The following is a 27,389-nucleotide window of genomic DNA, read 5'->3' as shown; positions in this document are numbered from 1 at the left end:
CAACATTAGATCTTGAAAAGAAAAATTGCATTATGTAATCACAAAGGTGCTTACTCTGCACTTTTCTGCATGTGGGCAGAGGTCAAGATGCCCTCATATTGTGGATCCCCGTTGTCTATATTTCCCTTCAACTCATCTCTAACTGAAGAATCAGTTCTTGAGAAAGATGATTGATGGATCCATACCTCAGAACTCATCCCTTTCCATCCTGAGTATTTTCAGCCGAACACCTTGAGATGTTTCCTGGGGGCAAAATCAGTAAAATATAACCCTGATGTGTGCATAGCAATTCCACTATATCTAGACTCCCAAACTCTATCAGAGAGAGCAACAAAATTACACAACCCACCCTTGAGCCCCTGCCGCAATGATTCCAAGGAATTGAAGATGGTCAAAATCAGTTATGTACTACGTCAAACTTTTTCTCTGTTTATAAGTAATGCTTGTTCCGGTGTAGTACTTAAGTATATGTATCTCAACTGAAATGAGATAAAAACACAGGGTCTCCTTCATGTTTCTTCTGATTATGCCTCCAGAATGTGTGGATGTGTGGCTAGCAAGGAAAAGACAGAGTGGACCCCTCTCTCTTAAAGAGCAGGCTCCAGTCTGGGCTCCTTGATATAGACGAGTCTTTCAATGAGTGTCCCCTCTAATCTTTGTATAATAAGGGGTCTGGCTTCTCTCTATTTCAGTGCACTTGGCTTTCTTTTGCTCTCTGCTCCTGAAGCAGAGGAAAGTACATGTAGAGGAAAGTTTTGCATAGAATGAGCCCATATTGATATAAGGACCAGGCATAGCCACCCCTCCTGGCTGAGGCAGAAACCCTAAAGGAACTAAGTACAGGAAATGCAGAAGTAAGGAGTTTAGGATCCCGGGGTTGGGTCCAGGGGCGGGGCAAATCAGGGGTCAGCCAAGAGTATTGGTCCTAGACCCACAAATACATCAGGATTCTCCCTCCTCCGTTAGCCTCCTAAACCCCAATGAGGTCATAGTGATGAGAGAGAATCAGATTCAAAAGAGAGGGGGAGGAAGAGGACAACGACCGACTGAGAGAAAAAAAAAAAAACCCAGACGGAAAGAGGCCATCAGACAAGGTCGTTTTTTCTGGCGACACAGCAAGTGCTAGGAACGTGGTGCTGAATACCATCCACCGGCTCTGCCAGGAGACCTAGGGACTCACAGAAGCACTTTGCACAGGCAGGAAAACAAAGGAGGGAAGACGAGAGGACAGGCGGAGAGGGGATGTGAGCAGCTCCCCTTTATCGCTAGGAAACCACGCTCAGTTCCTCCACCAGGAAGGGGAAGGGAGCCCGAGAGGTGCGGAAGGCTCACTGCGCCTCCGACACTGACAAGGCTCAGATCCAGGGTCCGCTCTCCAGAGCCTGTCTCCTCAGTACAAGCTTCTGGACTCCAACCCATCACCCGCGGTCCCTGTGTGAACGCGAAAGGGCTGGATCAGCTCTGTCTTCTCTGGCCTGGCCACGGAAATGGTTCTCTGGTTCTGGAAATCCAGACCTTGTGGATGATGTTTTGCTGGTGAAGAAAGAAAAGTTTGAGGAGCTGGACTGTGGTAGGGGGCAGAAAGGGCTGAGGAGGACTTTGGAAGAAAGAAGGTAGATGATCAGCTTCCATCTCTGAGCTGGAAGGAATGATGACCCAAGGAGAATGTGCACCAGCGGCCAGATCATTGGGAGCCTTTTGGTGCTCTCTGTGCTGGAGATAGGGCTGGGGGTGTCCAGCGTGGCCGTGGGGGCAGTCAGCTTCAGCCTGGCTCTCCGAGAGCACACGCCGCAGCTCGGAGACTCGTCCCCGGTATGGAGCGGGGTGTGTGTACGTTGAGCCATTTCACTCTCTCTTTACCTCTTTTCGGGGATGGTCAGTGTTCGTGCCTTAGTCACTGTCTCCTGGGGAAGCAATATTATAATACTCCTCTGCCTGTTGGTTCCAGTTGACAAGCTCTGCTGATTTATATTGTCTTTTTATGTACTGGGGAAGCTTTTTTCCTCTTCACTGGGCTTAAAACCAAAATGAATCGCTTTATTTAAACTTGAGGGGAGGGTCAGTCTGAGGATTCTGCAAGACTGACCAGTGTTGTTACAGGGTTACACCTGACAAGGGCAAACTCACCTGTCGTTTATGTCTTCTACTGAAAATGTTATTTCATTTTATTGTACCAAGAGCAAGCAGTGGGTAGTTCTGTTTATCTGTGGGCAGTATACTCAAGGTGCACCGATGCAACAGTGCTATGACCAAAATGGAAAGTGGTCTGAGCTTCTGAGAGGTCTGAGGAGGGGAGAGCATCATCCCAGAAAGCGCTGCTTTGAATTTGCCTTGCTACCTTTCTCATACTCACTTCTGAATATTCTGTTGTAAGTTCAAGGCCACCAGTTAAACAAACAGCAGTAAGGAATGTAATGCCATCTTAATTGTAGAGTACCTCACTTTAAAGTGTGCTTATCTACTCAGAAAACAGTGTCTTTTTTTTTTCAGGTCAGGGCAGACCTAACAAACTTCATGTTTGGTCATATAGGAAGAATTGCGAGGAAGCAGACCTTGTGCTGCCACCAAAATCAATAAAATAACTACCTGATAATGAAAAGGCTCTCTCTCTCTCTCTCTCTCTCTCTCTTTCTCTCTCTCTCTCTCTCTCTCTCTCTCCCCCTCCCTCCCTCTCTCCTTCCCTCCCTCCCTCTGTCTCTCTGTCTCTCTGTCGCTCTCTCTGTTTCTCTTTCTCTGTCTCACATGTGAGTGTGTGTGTGTGTGTGTTGACCCTCCTTCCTTTCCCCCACCCTCTCTCTCCTAGCTCCTCATAGCTGCTATGCCCATCTAGGTCTCTAGCTTGATTGTATTTCTTGTGTAATTCACTAGGAGGCTATTCTGTTCTTGACAAGCTATACTGTATTTAACAATCATGATTTCATCACTAAATTACTAAGAGAAGAACCATTTAGGAATTTAAGGAAATCCATTCCAAAGTCATTCATTAAAGGTCTTCCAGTCCTGAGCACTGTGAAATTGTACCTTGAATAATTAGCCTTTATACTTTCTTTTAGGTATGACACATGTTTATAGACACAACTTAAAAGACAAAAAGGAAAAGAATAATTCTAGCATTGAATTCCCCCTAGAATCTTTTCTCTGAATTCTATAAGTTTGTATCAACCTACATTAACTATCCTGTTCTTTATTATTAAAATGTTGCCCTTGTAAATATAGTTTTGAGTTTAAAGAATAAGGGGCTCATCTTAAATTCCACATCTAATGTGTGATTATAAATATTTTGAGAATTGTGGTTATTGTTATTAATAAAATTTCTACTGGTTAGCTGTCAAAATAAAATACAATGCAAACATATTTTTAAAAAGAGGTGAAATATGATCTGATAGCTCGAGAAAAAAATGCCTCATATCTCCCCATTCATTAAACATGAGAAATTGAGTGAATTAAAGTAAACTGCCTCTAAATAATATATTTAAATCATTTTATCTTAAGATATTTTAAATAACTATGTTAGCTTACTTTTTAAACATAATTAATCTTTCCCTTCCAAACAGGATATTATATAAATGAGCTATGCAAAAAAATTCTTTAATCAGCTCAAAAAAAAAGATCACCCATATTGATATAGTCATTACTATAAACAATGATTTCTACTCTAATTAGGTTTTTACAGTAAGCACAATTCACCAAGATAATTGGAAGAATAGTTTTGAATAATGTAATATGGTTTTGTAAAAAAAAAAATCAAAAGATTCAGCCAACTGAATGAATTATTTTGAAACTGAAATGTTCAAATATTCACTTTTTAAAGTCCAAGTCATAAGAAAAAATACATTTGTAAAGAAATAAATTCCCAGATGAAATAATCATGTTTTTCAAAATATAGAGTGGCTAAGCAGATTATTGAAATGGTTTCATATTCTTTTGTGATATTTTTGGACTATATTTTCATTTCTTCTCTTATATGGTAAATCCATATAACCAGTATTTACAGAGAGTTCAACATATGAATGGCATTTTGCTAGTCACTACAGAAACTATAAAATATAAGTCATAATACAGTCTTCAGAGAGGTATGATCCAACAAAAAAACCAAAAAAACAAAAGACAAAAACAGATCACTAGAATTGATGGAGGTAAGAGTATGACCTCAGAGAGCTTAGGGGTAAAGAGGGAAGAGAAAAGTTGGCATGGACAGTACTAATGACCTTGAAGATTTCCTGGAGTTGAAATCAATATATCACAGTGTTAATATCTTATGAGGTAAGGTCTTAAGGCAAATTAACTGGATGTAAATCCCATACCTACCATTAGCTGGTTGGGAGACTAACAATTTCCCACATGTAAAAAAAAGAAGATTGAGATATGTATCAATTAATGAATAATGAACAATCTCTTAGAAAAGTGCATTATGTATCATAAGCATGAAGTAAATGTGAGCAGCTAGTCCTGACACCCAAGATTGCAGAGATGGGCATGAGAATGAGAACCTATGGGACATTGTGGATGAAGGCAATGAACTAAGATGGAATGAAATATAAAAACTCCTTTTTTTTTTAAGGTTTAAGTGTATGAACATAAAGACAGAGGAATGATGATGGTAAGACCATGACATGCTGTGTGTCAAGCTTAAGCAATAGATTTTGTCATGTTTTCAATAATCATCATCTTAATTCTTACATCCCAAAGAGACTCCAAGAAGATAAACAGAGAAACTCAGTAGAAAAAAATCTTTAATTTCTCTGACAATTTATCAATTAATGTCTGTATTTTATGAATATAAATGAGGAATACAAAAAATTAACCTGTCAGAATGTACAGAGTCTAAGTAAGACTGTGTTTTGATTAGTGTATGAAGCTTTACTTCAAAACACTAATATCATTATTACAAGCTCCTGAATTAAATTTACAGTCAGTAGAAACAAAGGCTACACTGTAGAGGATTTTTTTTATTGAGAGGGACTAAAATCATAAATGATTTTATCTAGGACAAGTACATGGAAGTTTTTGGAAGCTATATGATTATTTGACCTCAAACTTGCTAATTTTTGATAACTAAAAATAATGTAACACTTAAGTAAAGAGCTTTGTGTATGTAACATACATGCTTACAAAGATGATTTTCAGGCACTATTTCATAATCACAAAAAAGAATGTTCTATAGTCAATCCTAAAAATAAGGATAATTAGAAGAAAAAGATCATTTAATTTCAGTTCACAGGGAAAGAAGGGTATAGTTATTTTGTTCTTCCTTGACAGTACATTGTAGCTAAGAAATTCATAATTAAACAAAAAAAAAAAACATGAATGGATAATTACAGGGTGACAGTGAATGAACCACTGAGAAAAGTCAGGTATGTGAGGCAGCATCAATTATGTTTTTTGAATTGAGTTAGCACGGTTGTGTTTCTCAGTGGCTGTGCAAATCACTAACCTCAGCCTATGGAGCATCCTTGAATATAGGGTGGATTCAGTAGCATGGAAGTCACTGAACCACTATGTTGTTGGTCTAGCTTGAAGTTTAAAAGTCTAGAAATTCAGATGGTGGCATTTAGAATACTGTTGGAATTGTATTTGATTGGCCTCAGGCTATAATTCTAATCATCTTTTCTGGCATTTATTTTGTGAGATTTGATTCCTTAAATTTTCTATGCCTGGTTCTCCCACATGGAAACTACAAGGCAATCTTTTTAAATTTTTAATATTTTCCTTATGCAAATCACTTAAAGTTTGAGTAAGTTTATCTCTTATTCTTCTGAAGCATACTCAGGGTTATAACTTTATCTACTTAATATCTTTGATATTTTTCCCTGAGATAAGATGTATAGTATAATCAACACACATACCTGCTCTGTAGACTTTTAGTTCACCATTTCAACAACTCAGCCAAGTATAAGACTGTTTACACTTTATTTTGGAGGGGATGTGCAGTATGCTTCAGTATACTATTTTTAACATGTAAATATGTAAGGATTAATGAAAAAAGCAACATTTTAAATTCCTTACTTACTTTAAATGTACACAACTTGAAACTGAGTCTATCCAATTATTTTTCTAGAGTGACAAAATTCTTTATCAGGCAATGTAAATCCCTTCCCTATCCCCAGATAATATTAAAAATGTTTATCTATGTTCTTTTAAATTAATTTTAATTATATAAGTTATCATGAAAAGATCCCTTTAAGATGCTAATTTAAAGAATGTCAAAGTTCTTCATACATCTCATTAATCATCACTAATTAAAACCTCAAAGACATTTCTCCTTGAATAAATAACTGTTTTGGAACTAGAACCCAGTTGTGAAAGAGTTTCTCGGTATAATGATGACTATTCATGAATTATGTTAAAGCTGAGGCAGAGTCTCTTATGTGAATCACATTCACATTTTCAAATATGACTAAGTATTTACTGATATTAGGAAACATGAAAGCTAAATTATTAAACTATTAGTGGATTTATTATTCAAGAAACCACGTCATTCATCAAAAGAAACATAAGCATGTGTTGTAGTGACAATTTTGGCATTTTGGTTTCTTAAAAAATACAAAAATATTATGAGAGTATGTTTTTGTTTTAACCCCAGGTGTGGGAAATAGGGCTGTTTCAGATTGTCCACAGCAGCTGACTATGATTTGTATCATGCTCTGGTGGGGATGTGATTTGTCCAGCTGCAGAAAGTTTCTACAACTGTGTGATATTTGAAATTCTGGGAAATTTTCAGAGGGTAAATAAATACTAGAGCCCCATGAGACATGGTAGTTGTTGGTTGGTTGTTGGCTGCCATTGGTTGTTGATGATCTTGGTTTCTTAGGTAGTCATGGCAAAGAAGAAACAAGAAGAAATTAAATATCCTGACAGCAATGAACAAACTTGCCCCACGGATCTCAATGCCTCTAATCGGCAGAAAGTAGTATAAAGACAATATTGCTCTCTTTGCCCTTCATCCTTTTTTCTCTACTATCTAGATGTTGGGGGATTGAAAGGATGGAAAAGGGATGAAGAAGGGTGGAAAAAAGGAACCCACAAAGTTTCCAAACTCCAGTTACAATGTGTCACTTCTAATACTAACTGATAATGGGAAGATGGAAGGAAATGGTGTTTAGCCATTATCTTATGGGATGTTCTTAAATCTAAATACTTTTCATGAGTAGTAATCTGTTAAACAGTTTCCATCCATGACTGATTCAAGGGTGTAATATGCCTTAAAGTCTTTGTTTAGGAACATTAGGTAATGAAATATTTGTTGCTAATTTGCTTGATATAAACATCATATAAATATAATCACATTTATTAATATGCATGGTTTTGACTAAAATAGTTTGGTTGATTTTTTTATAGGGACTCAGTTATGTCAGTCTATCCAATATGCATTTCAACTAAAACCAGTAAATAAAAATTTTGCAATATTATCTTTATAAGAAAATTCTATTCAGAGATAGGAGGTATGCCCCAACCATCCAATCATAAATATTTATCTTCCTCCTCCATAAGAGATATCATGTATTTTTTGGTGTGTATACATCCATACACACACACAACATACATAAATACAACCAAAGGAGGATATTATATCAGAAATGTCTTTTCAATTATGAAGTTTACACATACACACATAAACACACACAGAGAGCTAGAAATGTTTCATATTTTTTATTATGTCATGTTTTGGAATAGTTGTGTATATATTGTGAGTTATTTGGAGCATGGGACTCTATTTTTTAAATGAAAGTCACTTGTGCTTCATATATACTTTATGTATATAAACTGCAGGCAATTTTACACAATATTTTGGTGAATCTGCCTTTTGGCTCTGAGGCATTTCATGAGGTCAGCTCTGTCATTTTCTACTTATAGTGTCATGTTAGCAATCCAATAATTTTATATTTAGAGAAGTTCAGGTTTCAGAGTTAAAAGCAGGGAGCTTGTAATATAGCTTAGCATTAAAGTGTACATGCTGTGTGTAGATACATATCACAGAGAGATAGAGACAAAGAGACAGAGAGAGAGAGCACATGTATACAGATAGTGTATCTATACCAAAATAACTATATTTAAAGTTGATCAAATTATTTGCTTTATTGCTTGGGTTACTTAATGAAATCATCTGATATTTTAGCATTCGAAGATGACAATCCTCAGATAAGTAGAAGACTATAAATAGAACACTCTAATAAATATGTTTTTATAAAAGATGGTAGGAAATGAGCTAGATGGCTACTTTCCTTTTCAAGAATCAAAATCATGTATTCTTTCTCATGAGTGCAGATCTATTCAGTGTATACTTCATTCAAACTCAGTGATAGACTGGATTGAGACATCTAATATAACGGTAATACTATATAAGCTGTGTTTCCTCTCTAAGTCTTATTTACACAGAGAGGGAAATCCTGGTGTTTATCGTTTTTGGAGATGTGATGCTAAGAAAACAATGCTTATCAAATCTTTATCTAGAGCCTTGCACAGAGCAGGTGCCAATGCATTGCTGGTTGCTACTATCACTCTGTTGCCCTTGTACATAGAAACCGTTGGGCTCTTTAAGTTCACAAGCAGTACCTTGGCTCACAACATGTCCATAACATTATTAGTCAATCATAATTTGACTATTCTTTGTGTTTTTTGTGTGATGTTAGGTTTTTATTTAATTGGGATATTTACATTAGCAACTATAAGAATATGCCAAACTACCTATAAGGAAACAATTATGTAAGTATTCAGCCTGAAGGCAAATGAGAAAAATAGTCTTGAAATAGTATGTTTCCTTCTTTGTTTTTCTCTTTGAATAGACTAAAACAGTCAAAACTAGCATAAGTATATTCAGTAATCAAATATATTAAGCAATTATGTAAACTAAGCATGCTAAACAGTAGGGATATGGTGAGTGCTATTTGTATTATACAAAAAATCCTCAGGAAACATTTTAAAAGACTTAAACACTTCTCAGAAGAGCAAAACCATATACTAATATCTCTCTCTGTGTGTTAATGACACTTCATATTCTAGAAATTTGTATGGTTTTACTTAAGTCTCCGAGCAGCTCTCAACATAATTTATTGTATCTTGTATCACTCACAAGTGTGTTGTTTGTCTGTCAAGATCTTTACAAGGACCACTGCAACCTTCATTAATGCTATGACTTTTTAGTCAGTGTTAAGACTATTAGGAAACAACCATAATCTATTGGTCTATGGTCTATTATTAAATACTGAACAAAACAGTGTGATCAAAGTACAAAGAAGTATTAATAGGCAACTACATTACATTGAAAGGCAGTGTGCTGTGTTCATTTTGCTTTGTAGAAATATAGTGACATGGTTTATTTTTAGAAATTACTCATATTGAGATATTACCGTAGACACTGGCATTTATGGTTGTAACAACTGTTATTGTATAAAGTTTAGACATTAAAAGAGCCCACCAAGAACCTATTTTTGTTATTAATCAGCTGAGTCAATACTAAAGCCCATCAGTTTTATTTCAAAGTGTATATTTTTTCTATGACATTGTGGGAAATTTATATGGAAAAATCATTCACTAAGGTTTGTCCTCATTATTTGTTCTTCACCACTGAATATATATATATATATATATATATATATATATATATATATATATATATATCAAATAGGATGGCAAAATTGTCAGGTCTCAATTTATCGATCTTTCCAAAGATACTGGTATAACCAATCAATCAACAAGCATAGCACGTTAACAGAATAATATATAGACATAAATTTTCCCTAACTTTAAAGGTTAAGCCTTAGCTTTAAAAGCAAAAAAACATAAAAATAAACTATTCATGCAACATGATTGTTAAATATAATAAGAAGTCATAAAGATGAAAATAGCAAATGTAAACAGTACTCAAAGTACGAAGTACAGAAGATGGGCCTAAGATAGCTTCTTCATAAAGCTTTATCTGGGCTCAAAAATCAGATGAGCTTCCAGTAGCTACAGAAAAGAGAATCGAGTACAAGCCAAGCAAAGGCACATGTAAAGTCATGTAAAGGCCATGTAAAGTCATGGAGGGTAGGAATAATGATAAAAAAGTGTTTGGGTGCCTTATTAAGACAGACACATGTATATGTAGAAATTGATAAGTAATAATCTACCTAGGTATCTTAGTTACTGTTCTATTGTTGTGAACACACGCCATGACGAAGGCAATTGATAAAAAAGGACATTTAATGAGTGGGTTGATTAGTTTCAAAATGTGAGTCCATGATCATCAAAGTAGAGAGTGTGACAGTATCCAGTCAGGCATGGCACTGGAGCAATTGCTGAGAGTTCACATTTGATCCAAAACAAGAGACAATGGCAATATTGTGGGCTTTTGACACCTCCAAGCCCACCCCCAGGGACACATGTCCTAATTCCTCTCCAAACAGTTCCACCAACTGTGAACCAAGCATTCAAACATAGAAGCCTATAGAGGTCATTCTCATTCAAGCCATCACACTAGTTAAATAAAACAGCTTTGAAAGACTCCTATAAAAATGGCAAGACCAGTCTGCACTCCAATGCTGCGCTAGGCTTGGAGAGCTTTGCTAAGATAGAACTAGATGGGAATGAGTCTATGACAGTAGACCCAAAAATTATTGTTCAGCGTCAATACAGTCACAGCCACTGACCTCAAGATCCATCGTGATCCATCATGGATCAGAAGAAAACCTTGAAGTCATGAGAATTAAAGAACTATGAATATATGCCACAAATCTAACCATATCTATGACTGCTCTTCCTGTGAATGGTGGATTTATAAACTCATAAATTTCTTGTATTCAGTTATTCTCAGAGCTTTCTGGTATGAAAAATAAGAACTTGTATATTTTATTAGAGTTATCAACATATAAAAAAGAAAGGATTACATATCCAGGGGGCCCCCACTTGCTCAAAAGAGAAGAGGAGAGGGATGTGGGAAAGATGTGGGAGAGGGAGGCCAGGAGGCGGGGCAGTGAGTGAGGTGTAAAGTGAATAAGTAAAAAAAAAAATATGTTAAACTAAAAAAAAAAACTTACTTTCTAATCTATGAAAAAGAAAGAAGGAAAGAAAGAAGGAAAGAAAGGAAAGAAAGAAAGAAGGAAGGATTACAGGTTGCGATGCTTGAGGAGATATTAAATTCTGGTTTCAAATTATGATGTTAGCATTTTTTTATTTCTTAAATATAAACAAGTTACATTATCTCATTTAAAAATTACTCATCTACAAAATAGTAAATCTATATTAATCTCTTAAAATTAAATTGATATTCATATAAAACTATTCAACATACTTATTAAGTATTCAACAATCATGTCTGGCCCACTAGAATGGCTACATGGTCTTACCTTCTGTCCACAAAAATCCATATTCTGCATTTTATTTTTGTAGTTTATAGATATTTCTAGAGATAATTTTATTATAACCCCATTGACAGTATTGAGCATAGACTCTAGATTTTCTAACATTTAGGTTGTAATTCCCATTTTAGAAAGTGTGTTGTTACCTTGATGGCTAATTTGGGACAGCAGTAATGGTTGTGATTTAATGTGCATGTTTCAGGATATAAGAATAATTATTTTAAGTAAATATTGAGATAAAGAAGTATACTTTTTGTTTGACTTAACAAATAGAGATATATGTTTGATTTTTCTCATTATTTTACTTTGGCTGTTAGAAATATTAGATCTTTTCTCTACTTGTCTCTTGCTAATCATTTTCCTACATGACTTTTTATGGTGAATTAAAAGATGATATCATTAATACTAAGATAATTGGCACTTTATATGTATAATATTGTACATTGTCTAAGAATTGCTACTTTTATTCTACCATTTATCTCACCAAAGCAAATTCTTCACATACAGGATGGCAATGGGGTCATCAAAGATATTTAGAATTCAGTGATTTAAGACCAGATAATTAAATAATTAATGAGAGGAAATAAAAGTCTAAATTATATAAAGAAAGAAATATGTGTGGGTGTAGTATGCACACATTGACATAGGACAAGTGACAGATAAGTAAATCTTTGAAAAAGATGATAATTGTCTCTTATATGGACTATATGCTACATTTTGGTTGCTCATTTCTCTGACAGGAGATAAGTTCACAATGTGACCCTCTGTGCAGCTGCACTCTATTTCCATAACTGGCTAGCTTCCAGGAACTGCCACACATGCTGGATGGTCATCCATCTGTTGTGTTGGCTATCCAAAGAGAGAGCATAATTTCCACCCCCTACTTCCCTCAGGTCACTGTCTGTTTTCAACTCTAACAGAACAAGTCACAAATCAGACTCCAAACCAGCATGTACCAAAGAAAATAATTATTTTCTTTTCCCGTAAATAAATCCATCATGTACATTTTAAAATATTTTAGAGTTCCCCACATAACAAATTGCAAGTCTTATATTTGACTGTCTTTCTAAAATATTCTAGAATCTAAATTAAGTTACTGACTTCTGGCAAAGGCCTCTTGAACATTAAATAGAAACAAAAATCAAGAAAATCAAGATAATATGAATTAATACTTGAGTTACTTATAAATATCCTTCTTAAATTACTGTTATGATTTAGATAATATGGAAGTTATATATAATGCATAAAAAGTTTAATCTGCCTTAATAAATAACCCTGAATGTTACAGATAACAACATTTATATCTAATAACCAGTATTGATCACATGCCCTCTCACTTTCCCCGTAAGTCATCATTATCTTAAATGTTCATATTATTTAATCTTTAAAATAATGTACCTTTGGTATTTGGCTAAAAGGATAAAAATTCAGTATCATAAGAACTTTTCTGATTTTGTGTCTGCTATATATGAATCAGGTTTTGTTATTTCCAAACATTAATGTGAATGTTACTGTAAGCTTTATTTGAATAATTGACATGTATATATATTTCAAATTCAAAGTTCTTCTCATGAAAAATTCATATTTAGTTATAATTTCCCTAGCCACTTTTGGAACAGCAACAGCCCCGAAAACAAAATGCCTTGTTTACTTAACATGCTCAAAATATTCAATAGATTATTTTTTAAAAAGAAGAATGAACACAAAACAAAATTGGAACAGAATGGAATGCAGAATATGTCAAAAACAAGAAATATCACATTATATGATAACAAGAAATGTTACATTATATGAATACTGAGGTAGGAGAAGTTAAGAAATGTCATTCAGCGAATTAGGAATCATTTTTACTCTGCACCAAAAGATGCGGTGTAATAAGAACTTGCAGTGATGGTTTTAAATGTAGCTTTATTCAGAGGTTTTTGGTTCTCTCATTCATTTGCCACACCATCTCTGAAAAGCATTTTTTAACTTATCTGCTGTACAACCTCACTTAACACCTCTCTCTCTCTCTCTCTCTCTCTCTCTCTCTCTCTCTCTCTCTCTAAACATATTTGTTGCTGTGCTTTCTATACTTCTATATTTCCACATTTGCTTAGGTAGCTATTGTTTCACCCAGTCAGCTAAACCAAACTGTGGCCTGATGCTCATAGAGGACAGCTTGTGTTTGCTGCACATGTTATCATCTTAGTATTTCCGGTTTTTTTAGCACAATTAATATATTTATGATTTGCTCCATTAATAAAGGCATATATTGACTCTTTTTCCAGTTCTACAGATTGTAAAATTTTTGGAGTGGAAGTAACATGCTATACTGAGCTGTCAGTGCATCGCTCTGTGGTGGAAAATAAGAAATTAGTTTAAGCTTTGGGGGAAAAAGAACACTGCATAATTAGCAAGGTTTTTCCATGGACTAAGAAAAGTAGGGAATATAAATAGGAAAGCAGAAAAGTGGCTCCTCTAAAAGATGAACACTGACAAATATGCAGGAAAGTTGGGAATGTATAAAATAAAGGACATTTTGGAGATCAGTGGATTCAGTGATGACAGTGGACTCTGAGAGAGCATACCACAGGGCTGGGTCCACTAACATAGGCTCACAGGGATGAAGCAAGTCACTATTGCAGCAAGTAGCAATAATGCTTGATGGCCTGAGCTCTGTGACCTAAGCTGAGCAGAGATGAGAGGGGAGCAAAGAACAACAATGGGAATTTGGACAAAAAACTGTGTGGAAAGCCAGAGGGGTGAGTCCTGTGTCCATTCCTATGAACTAACTGCTCTCTTCAGTTTTCTCTCCTAGCAGATTTGATCAGTATTAAGTTCAGAGTTAACACATTTTCTGTTCTGAGTTCTATCTACACTTAATATGACAAGAATAGTAGTATCTTATCTTTTGAAGCTTAAATTAAAAACTAATGTAGATAATGAATGATGCATAAATTTAAGTGAGATTTTGTGCCTTAACACAATTTTTTTGCCTTGAACATCAAAAGATACAGATTTATGGATAATCTAAAAAAGCTTTATTATCAGCAAGGAAATGAAGAAACACATCTGTAAAGAAACAGTATTTTTTGAAGAATAATGCAAAAGTGTTCCTATAATAAGAAGAGATAATACTGTTCCATGATGGAAAACAATGTGGGTGAATGTTTTAAGGTGAACTACATTTGCTGTACTTCAGAAACAATGGTCAGAGAAGAAGAGAAAAAGAGCAAGAAATGAATCAGAGGCAAAAAGAACTAAAACTCATTTAAAACTATATATGTATATCATGCCAATATGATTTCAATGAATGGCCTGTTTGTTGTTGTTGTTGTTTTGTTTTTAAATAGGGTCTTTCGTATAATCAGGACAGACTCAAACTCATGTTTCTCCTGCTTCAGCCTTTGTAGTTCAAGGATTATAAGGACTGCTGTGATGAAACAGCATGAAAAGAAAGTAACTTGGGAAGAAAAGATCTATTTCTCTTACATATCCCAAGTCACAGTCCATTTAGATAAGTCAAGGCAGGAACTCAAACTGAGCTGAAGCCTAGAGGCAGAGCTGATGCAGAGACCATGGAGGATTGATTTCTTACTGGCTTGGTCCTTTTAATTGTAGATCTGCATAAAACTGATTGCTTATAATAATTGGACACAGTCAATACTAGGCTATACAGAAAATCTCCTACATCCATGACGTTTGTCCAAAACTCTTCTATTTTACCTCCAGCAAATTTTTATACAGGGACAAAAATTAGACAATTCTTTTCTAAAATATCACCGGAATTTTCTCTAGCCCAGCTAATATTATTCCTCTCTGAATGAAATCTCTTTAGCTGAGTCTTCACAGTCTACACTAATTTAGCATGGCCCATTAAGCTCCCACTTTAAAGCTTTTAACCACTTTTCTAGTCCAAAGTCCCAAAGTCTTCCATATTTATCCAACAGACAGCATGGTCAGGTCATCACAGTAATACTCTAGCCCCAGGTACTAACTTCTTAATTACTGTCATTGTTTTATTTTCCTGATGGAAAATAGCTATAATTAAGTCACACCTTAGAACCTGGTAAGAGGCTTAAAATAATTTACTCTAAAGCAATCATAAAATATTTTCTCTATCATTTTTAGATAAATAACTTGAAGCTCAAAAAATTGGCTGAACCAACTAGCTATTGACCTAAGGAAGAAGTCCAAATCATGCAACTCTTAGTCTCACACTACTTTCACAGTTGTCTCAATATAGAGTTATCCTTAAATAGCTCTCAGTCAAAGAGAGATGCTGGCTCCTGCCCAAAACCAAATGGGAATAATCCCAAATTGCTGGCACAGTTAAAGTATGATGTAATATAATACGCATTTCAACAGATTTCAGGGGTTTCCAGCTCTCTCGAAGTCTAGAAGCTCCACAGAGACTACTATCTACAGAAATTTTGGCATGGCCTCAAGGGTGTCATTCTAAACCAAGTAGAAAACAGAAGCTAATTTTTAGTGGTTAACTACTATTTTAAAATTCACTAGAACTATTGATCAATTTTGCTAATAAATTAACTGCTTTTAGAAAGGCTTTAGAAACAAATTCCAGATATCATTTCTCAAGCTAAGAACTTTCAAAGACATTGCACTGGGGATGTCAAAGTTCTACTGAGATTAATAATTTTACTGTATACTCTTTTTTGAATTTAAATATGAAAGAATAAAAATTAACAAGTTCACTATATGATTTGCACTAGGTGATTAGGAAACTATGTTATGCCTTCACTAATACAGTCTTTAAAAGTATAAATATATTTTAGAAGGTAAATTCTTTTTACTAGTGCCACATTAAAATATAGGCACTTTTCTTTTTGGTGGTTTATTTATATTTATTTATTTTTTTAAATCAAATCATAATTTTCACTTATTCACACAGGGGTTATAAACACAAAAAGGCAGAACATGGGGAAAGGGATGACACCGAAGCATAGATGTTCAGGGGGAATACAGATATCTTTCAGAGCAGGGTATTGGCTGGGTGAAGGTTCAAGGGTCAGGTCACTATGATTCTGCCTATGATTCACTTGTCCTTATCTAAGTTGGTATTATCTGCCAAGGCTACCTATTTACAAGGTCTATGACTACTCAGGCTGGTAAATTTCCACAAAAGCTGCCTGTTTACAATAGCTTACAGCCATCTGTTTCAATGTTTTTCCACAGACACCCAAGACTTTGTGTTAGCATACATGTATGAGAGACCTATTGCTGATTTTAGGCCTATGGCTGATTTTAGGCCTTCAGTGTATAAGCAGGGCTGCCCCTGACATCTCCTCCCTTCTCGAAGTATAGAAGGGCTGTGGCAATTCTAATCTTGCAAAGGCAGGGATAGAGGCCTGACCTCCCAGTAATTGAAGGGGACCTTGTAATGGCTCCAGTCCCCTTGTCATTGTCCAGTGAGGCATGAAGGCCATACCCATCCCGATGTCTTTTTCCTGGAGAGGGGATGCTTTTGACATCAACCCCTATGCAGTCAGGCTTGTCCTATAGGCACTTTTCTATCCATTTATTTTTGATCATGGTTGATAATAGTGTACTTTCTAATGACAGAGAGACTTCATTTTCTACTGTAGAGGTAAAACATTAAAATATCATTATGAGAAGAAAACATTATTCATCTCCTTTTTATGCCAATTTTATTATAATTAAAAGTTTTTCTCAAAATAACAGTTATTTTGGAGAAAGGGATATAATATTACTGATTTTGCTACTGGGTATCAGCAACCATCTTAGATTGATAGATTTCTACAACAATCTTTGAAGCACCAAGAAAGACATTTTTGGTTGATCAAATTGCAATAAAGATGATCTAGAGAGATGGATCAGTGGGTAAAAAGCTTCCTGAACAAGCATGAGGACTTGATTTCAGACCCCTCAACACCTACATAAAAGAGGAGCATGACTGTGTGGGTCTGTAACTCTAGTTCTGCAGAGGAAGAAACAGGCAGTTTTTGGAGCTGGCTGATGTCAGTCTAGTGTAACTGACAAACTTCAGGTTCAGGGAGAGATCCTGTCTCAAAACAATAAGATAAAGAGCAATAAATAAAGACAATCAACACCAACCTCTAACTTCTACATGCACAGATATGTATATATGATCACATACATACATACATACATACATACATACATACATGAGAGAGAGGGGGAAAGAAATGGGGAGAGAAAGAGATCTTGCTACAAGAGAAGATATTATACAGTTGGTCATTAAGAAATTTTACAGTTGAATACCAAACTGCCTCTCTGTCTCTGTCTCTCTCTCTCTCTGTCTCTGTCTCTCTCTCTCTCTCTCTCTCTGTCTCTCTCTCTCTCTCTCTCTCTGTCTCTCTCTGTCTCTCTCTCTGTCTCTCTCTCTCTGTCTCTCTCTCTCTGTCTCTCTCTCTCTCTCTCTCTCTCTCTCTCTCTCTCTCTCTCTCTCCTAAAATTGGTGAATTTAGGGATATACTGCTGGGATGATAAGGCATTTGAAGAAACCTTACTCATTTTATCCTGAATTTTGGTCATTACTATAAGTAGATGACATAGAGATGTGTATTCTTGAATATAGTAGCCACTTGCCCCATGTGACCATTAAGCTCTTTAAATGTGGATAACCTGAATTGAGGTGTGCTGAAAGTGTATTGTACACATTAAGTTAAAAAAACTGAGTATGAAAAATGATAAAAAATGATTCCTTGTTGTATGAACAAACCATTATACATTATATGTTAGGACAAAGACAATCTACTATTAAAACTAATTTCACCTTTATCTAAAGCTGGTTGCCAGAAAATGTATGTTAGGGCTTACATTAAATTTCTATTACATATAGCTTTTATAGACACTATTTTTTACCAAAGTGAGAATGTAGCTTGTCAAATATCTTTCCATTTCATTTGCTAAGAGATGAACAATAAGTAATCAAAGATAATTTGAGTTAAAAATGACTTTAAGACATTTTGGTATCTAGCAAAGGAGACTGAACAAGACCAGAGACAGCTGAATGTTACAGCATATTTTACCAAATAGACACCTACATGTCCTACTCTCCTGACACAGTCCTTTCCACATTTAGTGGTTTGAGGAGATTATGGTAAAATTAGTCTTTGTGTGACATTTTTATCAGAGTGATTTCAAGTGGCATCTGTGAGGTACCAAAGTGATAAGGGGTGGCTCCTACTCACTTCTACTAACCAGAAATATGTTCATATTCTCATCTTTCAAGAATCACTGAAATACTTTTGTGTGTGTGTGTGACATCTTAAATTAGTGCTCAAAATGATATCTAGTTAAAGTAAATTCCAAACACCAACTGAGTGTTTACGGAATTTTCCAAAAAGAGGAAGAGAATATACATTTATAGACTTCTCACATGAATTCACCCTTTAATCCATAATCATATGATATCAATACTAGTCTCCTCATTTTTATAAAGTTAATAGAAACTGTAACTTAATTATACATCACATGCTTAGTGTCAAAAAGCTTTGGCTTATATCATGGTAGATAGTGGAGAAATATCTGTTAAAATAAATGGGAAAAATAAAGCCATGTAGTTTAGTGGTAAGAGACTGTCAAGACTGTAAGAAGCTCACATTTTCAGTTGACCCACATTCCTTTTTCCAAAGATGAGACTCAGAAAATTCCATTGACTTGCCTAGTGTAAATATGTACATAAGAAAAACTAAGCAAGTGCAGGGGTTTTTGTCTCCATTGTAGAATTGATTCCCCATAGTGTATGATTAAAAACTGTCCAATACCTATTTACGTTTTATGGTAAATTTTCACATTACTTGTACAAAATTCCTGTCTGTGTTCTAATAGAGTTGGAAAGTGCAATTTTTACTACATAATTTCTCCCATTTTAAAATTCAGATCATTTATCACCCCCTGTCTTTTCATTCCTGTTTGTTCTTTTAATATAACTGGTATTATAAAAGTAGCTATTCATAAAAATAAAACTTTAACACATGTAGGAAACTGAAATTTCCCCAGAAAATAATTTTGACAACTGCAAGAGTACTTTGCTGAAATTTGATGATAGGTAGGTAGCACATTAGGTTCTATAACCAGATCCGTGGTGCAAAAATACATGCAAGAAACTATAAGAATTTGGCACTGGGGCTTATCCAAGTGATTGATGCCTACTCTTTTAATATTTTAAATAATGATATGAGTTATACACTCATGAATCTACTTAAGGAAGAAACAGTGAGAAAATAATTTAAGTAGCTTTCTAAACGCTACAAATCCATGCTTTAAACCTCCTAATCCACCCCCAGAGAAGTCACTTTGACAACTACATTAGACTACCTCCTACTAAACACAAATAAAAAGTTTAGTGCTGAATGGCATGCAAATATGGGGATACCTGAAAGAACACAAAAGGGGAAGGGTGCAAGAAAGATGACAAAGTATGTCATGTCAGGTTAGTAGAAGCATGGCCCATGAAAACCTGAGAATAGCAAAGAGAATGTTGGTGCCAAAGCACAAAATGCACAAAAAATCAAGAGTAGTCTTTGCCTAAGCAATGATAACTGTGGCCCTATATAATGATATTAGAATTATATTTGTGTTAGGAAGGAATGACCATTAAAATATTTTAAAGTTTCTAAGAATAAAATCCACATTGTTAACCTATTCTATAAATAATCATGCAAATAAATGTAAAGAATTAGAACCAAAGAGGTTATTCATGCCTTTAATACTAAAATTAATGATCAGAATGGAGGAAACACCACTGAGAATGGCAGTAAAAATTGCTCCTGTGAGAAACCTCAAGAAAACAGAGTCTTCAGAATGTAGTGGACTTCAAGCTGTGGAAAATGCTGATGAAAGGATGTGGAGATAGAGACTCATACTCTGCCTTGGTTACAGAGATTGGTGAGGGTTCTGAATCATGACCACCAAACTGAAAATCTATTTGAGAAGGGCAAGATAATGAATGTTTTTATTGGTACACCTTTTCGTGAAATATCCACACTTGTATTATGTGCCAAATGTTGTACTAGAGAATCAGAAAAAAAATGTCCCACAATAATGCAAAGCCTTTACCTTTTCCAGTGTTTATATTATGGAAGTAGATTAATATTATCTGTTTAGTTACAGTGCAACAAGTAAAGTGAGGATAGCATGACTCACTTAAGAAAGTTGATGAAGACTTCAATATTGAAACAGCAAACTGAGACATGAATGGGCGTCATCCAGATAGAGAATAAGGAGATTTCAAGAAAATGAAGCATCATATGTCAGGTTCTTGTAGAAGGAAGAATTTTGTAAGTTTGAAAGCTCCAGTAAAAGTCAGAAAAGGTTAAAGCTCGGGAAAATGGTAGCTCATTCTTTAGATTGTGGGCCATTTAAAGGTTTTGGATATCTTAGAAATATTTTTAAACATGAAGGTAAAAATTTCAAACATCAAATGATTTGAGAAATCAAGAGAAGACTAACTTGAAACCTTTGTTGTAGCACAGATGAGAGATGCCTAAGAATCACATCAAAACAATGGAGTAGATACGTAAACAAAAATTTTGGAAAGTTCCTGGAAATCATAGGAACTATGTCATGTGTTTCACTAAATATAGCATATGAGAATATGAAGGAGGCATTGATAAGTACTTCTATGCAATGGAATGAGAGAAGAGTGTGCTGTTTCCAGAAGTGAGAAAGGTTTCCAGTAGTAAGATAACAGCAGTTGGAACACCCAGAGAATAAAGGAAGTTTGTGAGGCAGCTCAGTGCCTTGGTCTTATTCTCATTTTCCATGCCATGAGCCCAAGTAATTATGATACGACTCTCATTTCTATGGCCAGAAAATACTGACTAAAGGAACAAATTTTCTAATATTCATTCTCTTTTTCTCCAATCTTATCTTGTTGTATGACTCTGAAGCAAATACTAAGATCAGAAATAAACTATCCTAATAAATTCTGCCCTTGTTCACAGAGCTGTGAGGAATAAAATACATACAACCAAGGTTAAAAGATTCATGACTTCTTCAGCACAAAAATAAAGCATGATTACAAAGATAGTGATAAATAAATTGTGAAAAATCAAAATAGCAGCCTTCTGCTGCTCTAAACACTAGTTGATACCATTAAAGTATATATTAAAGATTTTTAAAGTGTGTAATTAAAGTGTAAGCTTTGTGTTGGAAGACACAGTTGGAACTCTAACTGGGTTCAAAGGAGGACAGTGCTTGATGCGTAGATGTGTAAAGTTGTTGGGAGAGAAGTAATAGTTGAAGATGCAAATACATATAAGTGGTAGTTCAAATATGCTTGGCCCATGGAGTAGCATTAATAGGAGGTGTAGCTTTGTTGGAATAGGTGTGGCCTTGTTGGAGGAAGTGTCCCAATGTAGGGGTGGTCTTTGAGACCTTCTTCCTAGCTGCCTGAGGATGCCAGTCTTCCCTATTTGTCTTCAGAACAAGAGTAGAACTCTCAGCTTCTCCAGCGTCATGCCTGTCTGAACACTGCCATGCTTCCAGTCTTGATGATAGTAAACTGAATCAACCTCTGAACCTGTAAGCCAGCCCAATTAAATGTTGTCTTTAATAAGACTAGCCAAGAAGATTGCCTTGGCCATAGCAATAGAAATCCTGAGACATGTAGTAAGAAGAATTCTCAGACTTAACAAAATCCAAAAGGATAAACAGAGGAAAGAATTCAATAACAGAGTCTAAGGAGAGTAGAGACAAAAAATAAAAAGGTCATCGATTATCTTTAAAAGTGCAACTTTAGTGAAATATGGTAATTAGAACTATCACTTTATCTAACAAATAAGTATTGAGGAGCTAAGAATAGCTCATAAATATAACCAAGGACTTACCTTTCCGTTCCAACATTTTAACAAATGCCTGCTCTAATCCAGTGAACACACAGAATACTCCCGATGGGAGAAATGGGATGATGGTAATTTTAAGACGAATAAAACACATTTTCTTCCTTACAGAGCTCCAGGTCTATTGACATAGATACTAAACAAATGAGTAATACTACTCCCAAAAGGTTACTATAAGAATAGAAAAAAATAGATGTTATCAAATCTGATGGAAGAATTTCAAGTGAACCCTGAAGAATAAGTATGTCTTAGGATTTCTATTGCTGTGATCAAAGCTCATGACCAAAAGCAACTTGGGAAAAAAAAGGTTTATTTCATCTTACAAACTTCAGGTTATACTCCATCACTGAAAGAAGTCTTGGCAGGATTCAATATAAGAATCTGGAGGCAGGAACTGGAGCAGAGTCAATGGATTGCTTCTTAGTATCTATGCTTCTCAATAGTTTTGTCCTCCGTGGAGTTTATTTTTCCAAGCTGAATTAGTATGCATTACTGAGCAGTATGTACTACTCACCTGTTGACTTCTCAGATTTGCTTAGCCTGCTTTCTTTAAAACTCAGGACCACCTGTTTAAAGGTAGCAATGATCACACTGGTCTGGGCTCTTCCATATTAATCATTTATTAAGAAAATATTTCAAACACTTAGAAAGAAATTTTCTCACATAAGACTTTCCTCTTCTAAAATATGTCTAGGTTTATGTCAAGTTGACAAAATCAATCAGAGCAGATTAAGAATGTGAATAAGAAGGCAAATGACCAAAGATTCTACATCCAAGTTGCATGATTTACTTAAATTTAGTCTGACAATAGAAGGTAAGCACTAGGGTACTTGTTGACAAACTGAAATGGAATACGTGTAAGTCCTGCTGGCAGTCCAGAATGTCAAGAAAGCCATTGAAAAAAGACAGAGTGAAAGGTCCAAATGCTGGAACTCTTACTTAAAATGAAATTAGAATGCTATTTGAAAAACACACAAAAAAATGAAATTCTTTTGTGGGTTCTTAGATAATCCAGATAAGGGCTTGTAAGGCCCTCAATGAAATGAGGACTGTTGTAAAATATGGAATGAATGGCACACAGTACCTAATTCAATGGAAATTATGTGAGAAGAAGAGAAAAGTTAAAAGTGTCTCCAGATTTTGAGAAAGGACATTAGAGTAATAAAAATACTTTGAGACTCATTTTGAGAGATTTTAAAGTTGAAAATATCCCTGCTGGATCTCTTTCATTGATTGCTTTACATCTAGCTGTGCACACAATGAACAGCAAAATGACTGTAGGCTGAACTAAAAATAGATGAAGCTAGCACAGTGATCAGTATACTGTTATTCCCTTGTCTCTTGAAGCATAGACATATTTTAGATGTAATATTTGCATTGAAAAACATATTCAGAGGTAAGATTATTGACATTTAGAAAATTTGAACGCATCAAAAACAAATTTGTAGAATTTGTTATTTTCTTAAAGGTAGTCTACTCACAGTCTTTCTCACTATAGCACAGAATACTGGAGCAATAGGTTGAAGACCTTAATGGTGTCCAAATCCCAAATACATACTGATTCAGCTTGGAAAAACAAAATCCATGGAGGATGAAACAATACAGAAGAAATGATACACTTAGTTTTGGCATAGGCAAATTTTGTAAATGAGAAAGGAAAGCCAAAAATGGATCAAATATTTTCTATAGTCCTATCAGGAATTCAGATTCTGTTCTGAACCCATAATGTTAAAAATGTCATATAATTTTAATAGTTATTATTGAACATCTCTATTTATTTGTGCTTTATTGGATATTAGAAATTTAACCAAAACATGTTTGTTTCATTCTTTTAACAGAATTGTTTGATAAATATTAGTATCTTGGTAGTGTATTTATCTTAAAGATGTGGAAGGTGAGATTCATAGAGCTGAAGTAGCTGTTATTAGTTCCACTCATATGTGAAACAAAGTTAATGTCCATGCCTCCCTGAGTTGAAGAATTTATTTGTTGTGCTATACTTTGTCCATTTCTTCTAACCCTTGGTTATAAAGAGCACTGTTGGTTCTACTCAAGACCTTGGCATAAAGGACACATCAACATACACTTTCTCCTAGTGGCAAGTGTTGTCATGCATCTATTTGGCTCCTTTGGTACTCACAAAACATCATCTCAATAGGAAAAGCTATCATAAATACTTGTTAGCTCATAATAGCCTCATGATAGTCTACTATCAAACCTTCTAACATACCTGGGAAATGGATTACTTTCACCTTCTAGCCATTGAGTTTCCTCTTTATACTTCATATGATTGAGCAGAAAGAAAGAAAGAAAGAAAAACCTGCCAATCTACTTCTTCCTAGCTTGATACTAATTCTTAAAAAAACAATGAGCATAATATATTTCTCTTACATTGATGGCCTTCATACTTTATCATTTTTCTGAAAATTAGGGGCTGAATTGTATTCCATTTTTAATCAGTTCTTTTAATTCAATTAATATAGCTGAAGCAAATGAGTGCTGATAAAGTAAAACTTTCAGGAAAAAAATTTAAAGACATTAAATAATTGTCTTGTCTTCTAAAATTATGAGGTTCTATATTTTGCCAAAAATTGTGTAAGACTCACTCTTTTTCTGAGAGAATGAGGTCATTTAACTGTAGAATTTAATACATGACAATGTCTGCTTATAGGCTTATGAACACTGTAGACATCATTTATTGTGATCTGCTTCCTGTTTGATGATAGGAAATGGTATGGAATAAACAGAGAACACAGAAACTAGTTATTTGAGCTACCCACAGCTGAAAAGCAATATTCTACTACATGAAAACTGGTATGTATTCAGAAGTTTTTCTAAAATACAAATATCTAACAGAGGTATGGGGATCATAAAAATGATAATTGCAGACTCCAGCTATCTAGAAATTTTCTAAAAATTAGGCCTCTCTTGACTAACATAAGTGTCTTAGTTAGGTTTTTACTGCTGTGAACAGACATCATGACCAATACAAGTCTGATAAAGGACAACATTTAATTGAAGTTTCCTTACAGGTTCAGAGGTTCAGTCCATTATCATCAAGGTGGGAGCACAGCAGTGTCCAGGCAGGCATAGTGCAAGGAGAGCTGAGAGTTCTACATCTTAATCTGAAGGCTGCTAGTGGAAGACTGACTTCCAGGCAGCTAGAGGGTCTTAAGCCCACACCCACAGCGACACACCTACTACAACAAGGCCACACCTCCCAATAGTACCACTCCCTGGACCAAGCATATACAAATCATCACAGTAAGAAAGTCTGTAATTCCTAGGCAATTCCATTACTGAGAGTCTTAATCATCATTTGATTATGTTTCACTAACAAATAGTATTCTATATATTTATAGGATGCAATGCAATGTTTTCATATCAACTCAAATTTGGGGAATGATTAAGTCAAGCTAAATAAATGATTTGCCTAGCATTTGTTTTGTGATGAAAATATTTGAAATCTACACTTACAGAGGGAAGTGGAGAGATTCCCAAACTTCTGTTGTTGTTGTTGTTGTTGTTGTTGTTGTTGTTATTAAGAATTTTTTATTTATTTACATTTCAAATGTCCTCTTTCCAGGTGCCCTTCTACAAGCCCCACGCCCCTCCCCCTCCCTTTTGCCTTTAAGGGGGTGCTCTCCCACCTACCTACCCACTCCCACCACACTCCTCTAGCACCTCCCTTTTCTGGGGCATCAAACCTACACAGGACCAAGTACATCCCCTCCCACTGAGGCCAGGTAGGGCAGTCCTCTGCTACATATGTAGCAGAGATCATGGACCAGCCCATGTAAGCTCCTTGGTTGGTGGCTCATTCCCTGGTAGCTCTGAGAAGTCCAGTTAGTTGATACTGTTGTTCTTCCTACGGGGTTGCAATCCTCTTCACTCTTCCATAGGGATCTCTGGGCTCAGTCCAATGGTTGACTGTAAATATCTCCATCTGTCTCAGTCAGCTGCTGGTAGAGCTTCTCAGAGGAGAGCCATGCCAGGATCTTGTCTGCACAGTATGGCATCTGCAATAGTGTCAAGGTTTGGTGCCTGTGCATGGAATGGATCCCAAGCTGGGGTGGTATCTGGATAGCCTTTCCTTCAGTCTCTGCTCCAATTTTTGTCCCTGCATTTTCTTTAGACAGGAACAATTCTGGGTCAAAAATTTTGAGATGGGTGGGTGATCCCATTCCTCATCTAGGGGCCATTTATATCTACTGAGGGTGGTCTCTTCAGGTTCCATCTCCTCACTATTGGGCATTTCGGCTAACGTCATCCCCATTGGGTCCTAGGAGCTTCTCATGTGTCTGGTTTCTGGGACTTTCTAGTGGTTCCCCAGCCCCTTCCCCACCCCACACTGCTGCATATTTCTATTCAATCTCCTGCCCCTCGGGGTTTCTTTACTGTCACCCCTAAAAATGATCCTGTCCCCTTCCCTCCCCCTCCCCCTCCCCTCTCCCACCCAGGCCCCTCCCTCCCTCTGCCTCCTGAGATTATTTTGTTCCCTCTTCTAAGTGAGATTGAAGCATTGAACTTTCTTCTTGTTAAGCATCATATGGTCTGTGAGTTGTAACACAGATATTCTGAACTTTCTGCCTAATCCTACTTACCAGTGAGAACATACCAGGTCTGTCCTTTGGGTCTGGGTTATCTCACTCAGGATGTTATTTCCTAGTTCCATCTATTTGCCTGGAAAATTCATGATGTTCTTGTTTTTAATAGCTGAGCAGTATTCCATTGTGTAAAAGAACCACATTTTCTGCATCCATTCTTCAGTTGAGGGACATCTGGGTTGTCTCCAGCTTCTGGCTATTATAAATAAGGCTACTGTGAACATAGTGGAGCATGTGTCCTTGTGATATGGCAGAGTATGTTTTGGGTATGTGCTCAGGAGTGGTATTACTGGCTCTTGAGATAGAACCATTTTCAATTTTCTGAGGAACTGCCAGATAGATTTCCAGAGTGGTTGTACCAGTTTGCAATCCTACCAGCAATAGAGGAGTGTTCCTCTTTCTCTACATTCTCACCAGCATCTGCTGTCATCTGAGTTTTTTATCTTAGCCATTCTGACTGATGTGAGGTGGAATCTCAGGGTTGTTTTGATTTGCATTTTCCTGATGACTAAGGATGTTGCACATTTCTTTAGGTACTTCTCAGCCATTCGAGATTCCTCAGTTGAGAATTCTCTGTTTAACTCTGTTTCCCATTTTTTTAATAGGGTTATTTG

General features: G+C 35.7%; 1 protein-coding gene across 2 annotated transcripts in view; it reads left to right on the top strand.

Annotated features, from left to right (window-relative positions):
- The first annotated feature begins 1,665 nt into the window (after nucleotides 1–1,665).
- The window catches only part of Tmem196 (transmembrane protein 196), a 60,343-nt gene continuing 34,619 nt past the window's right edge, over nucleotides 1,666–27,389 (top strand). The window contains exon 1 of one of the 2 annotated variants that reach the window (XM_028773210.1): nucleotides 1,666–1,812. In XM_028773210.1, the coding sequence (XP_028629043.1) occupies nucleotides 1,666–1,812 (147 nt within the window). Of the gene's footprint in view, nucleotides 1,831–27,389 lie in introns of both variants that reach the window. The other variant, XM_028773209.1, reaches the window with a different exon arrangement.

Source organism: Grammomys surdaster, unplaced genomic scaffold (assembly GCF_004785775.1).
Source record: "Grammomys surdaster isolate TR1022 unplaced genomic scaffold, NIH_TR_1.0 223, whole genome shotgun sequence".
In the NCBI taxonomy this organism is placed as follows: Eukaryota; Metazoa; Chordata; class Mammalia; order Rodentia; family Muridae; genus Grammomys; species Grammomys surdaster.
This window is presented reverse-complemented; position numbering and strand designations above follow the sequence as displayed.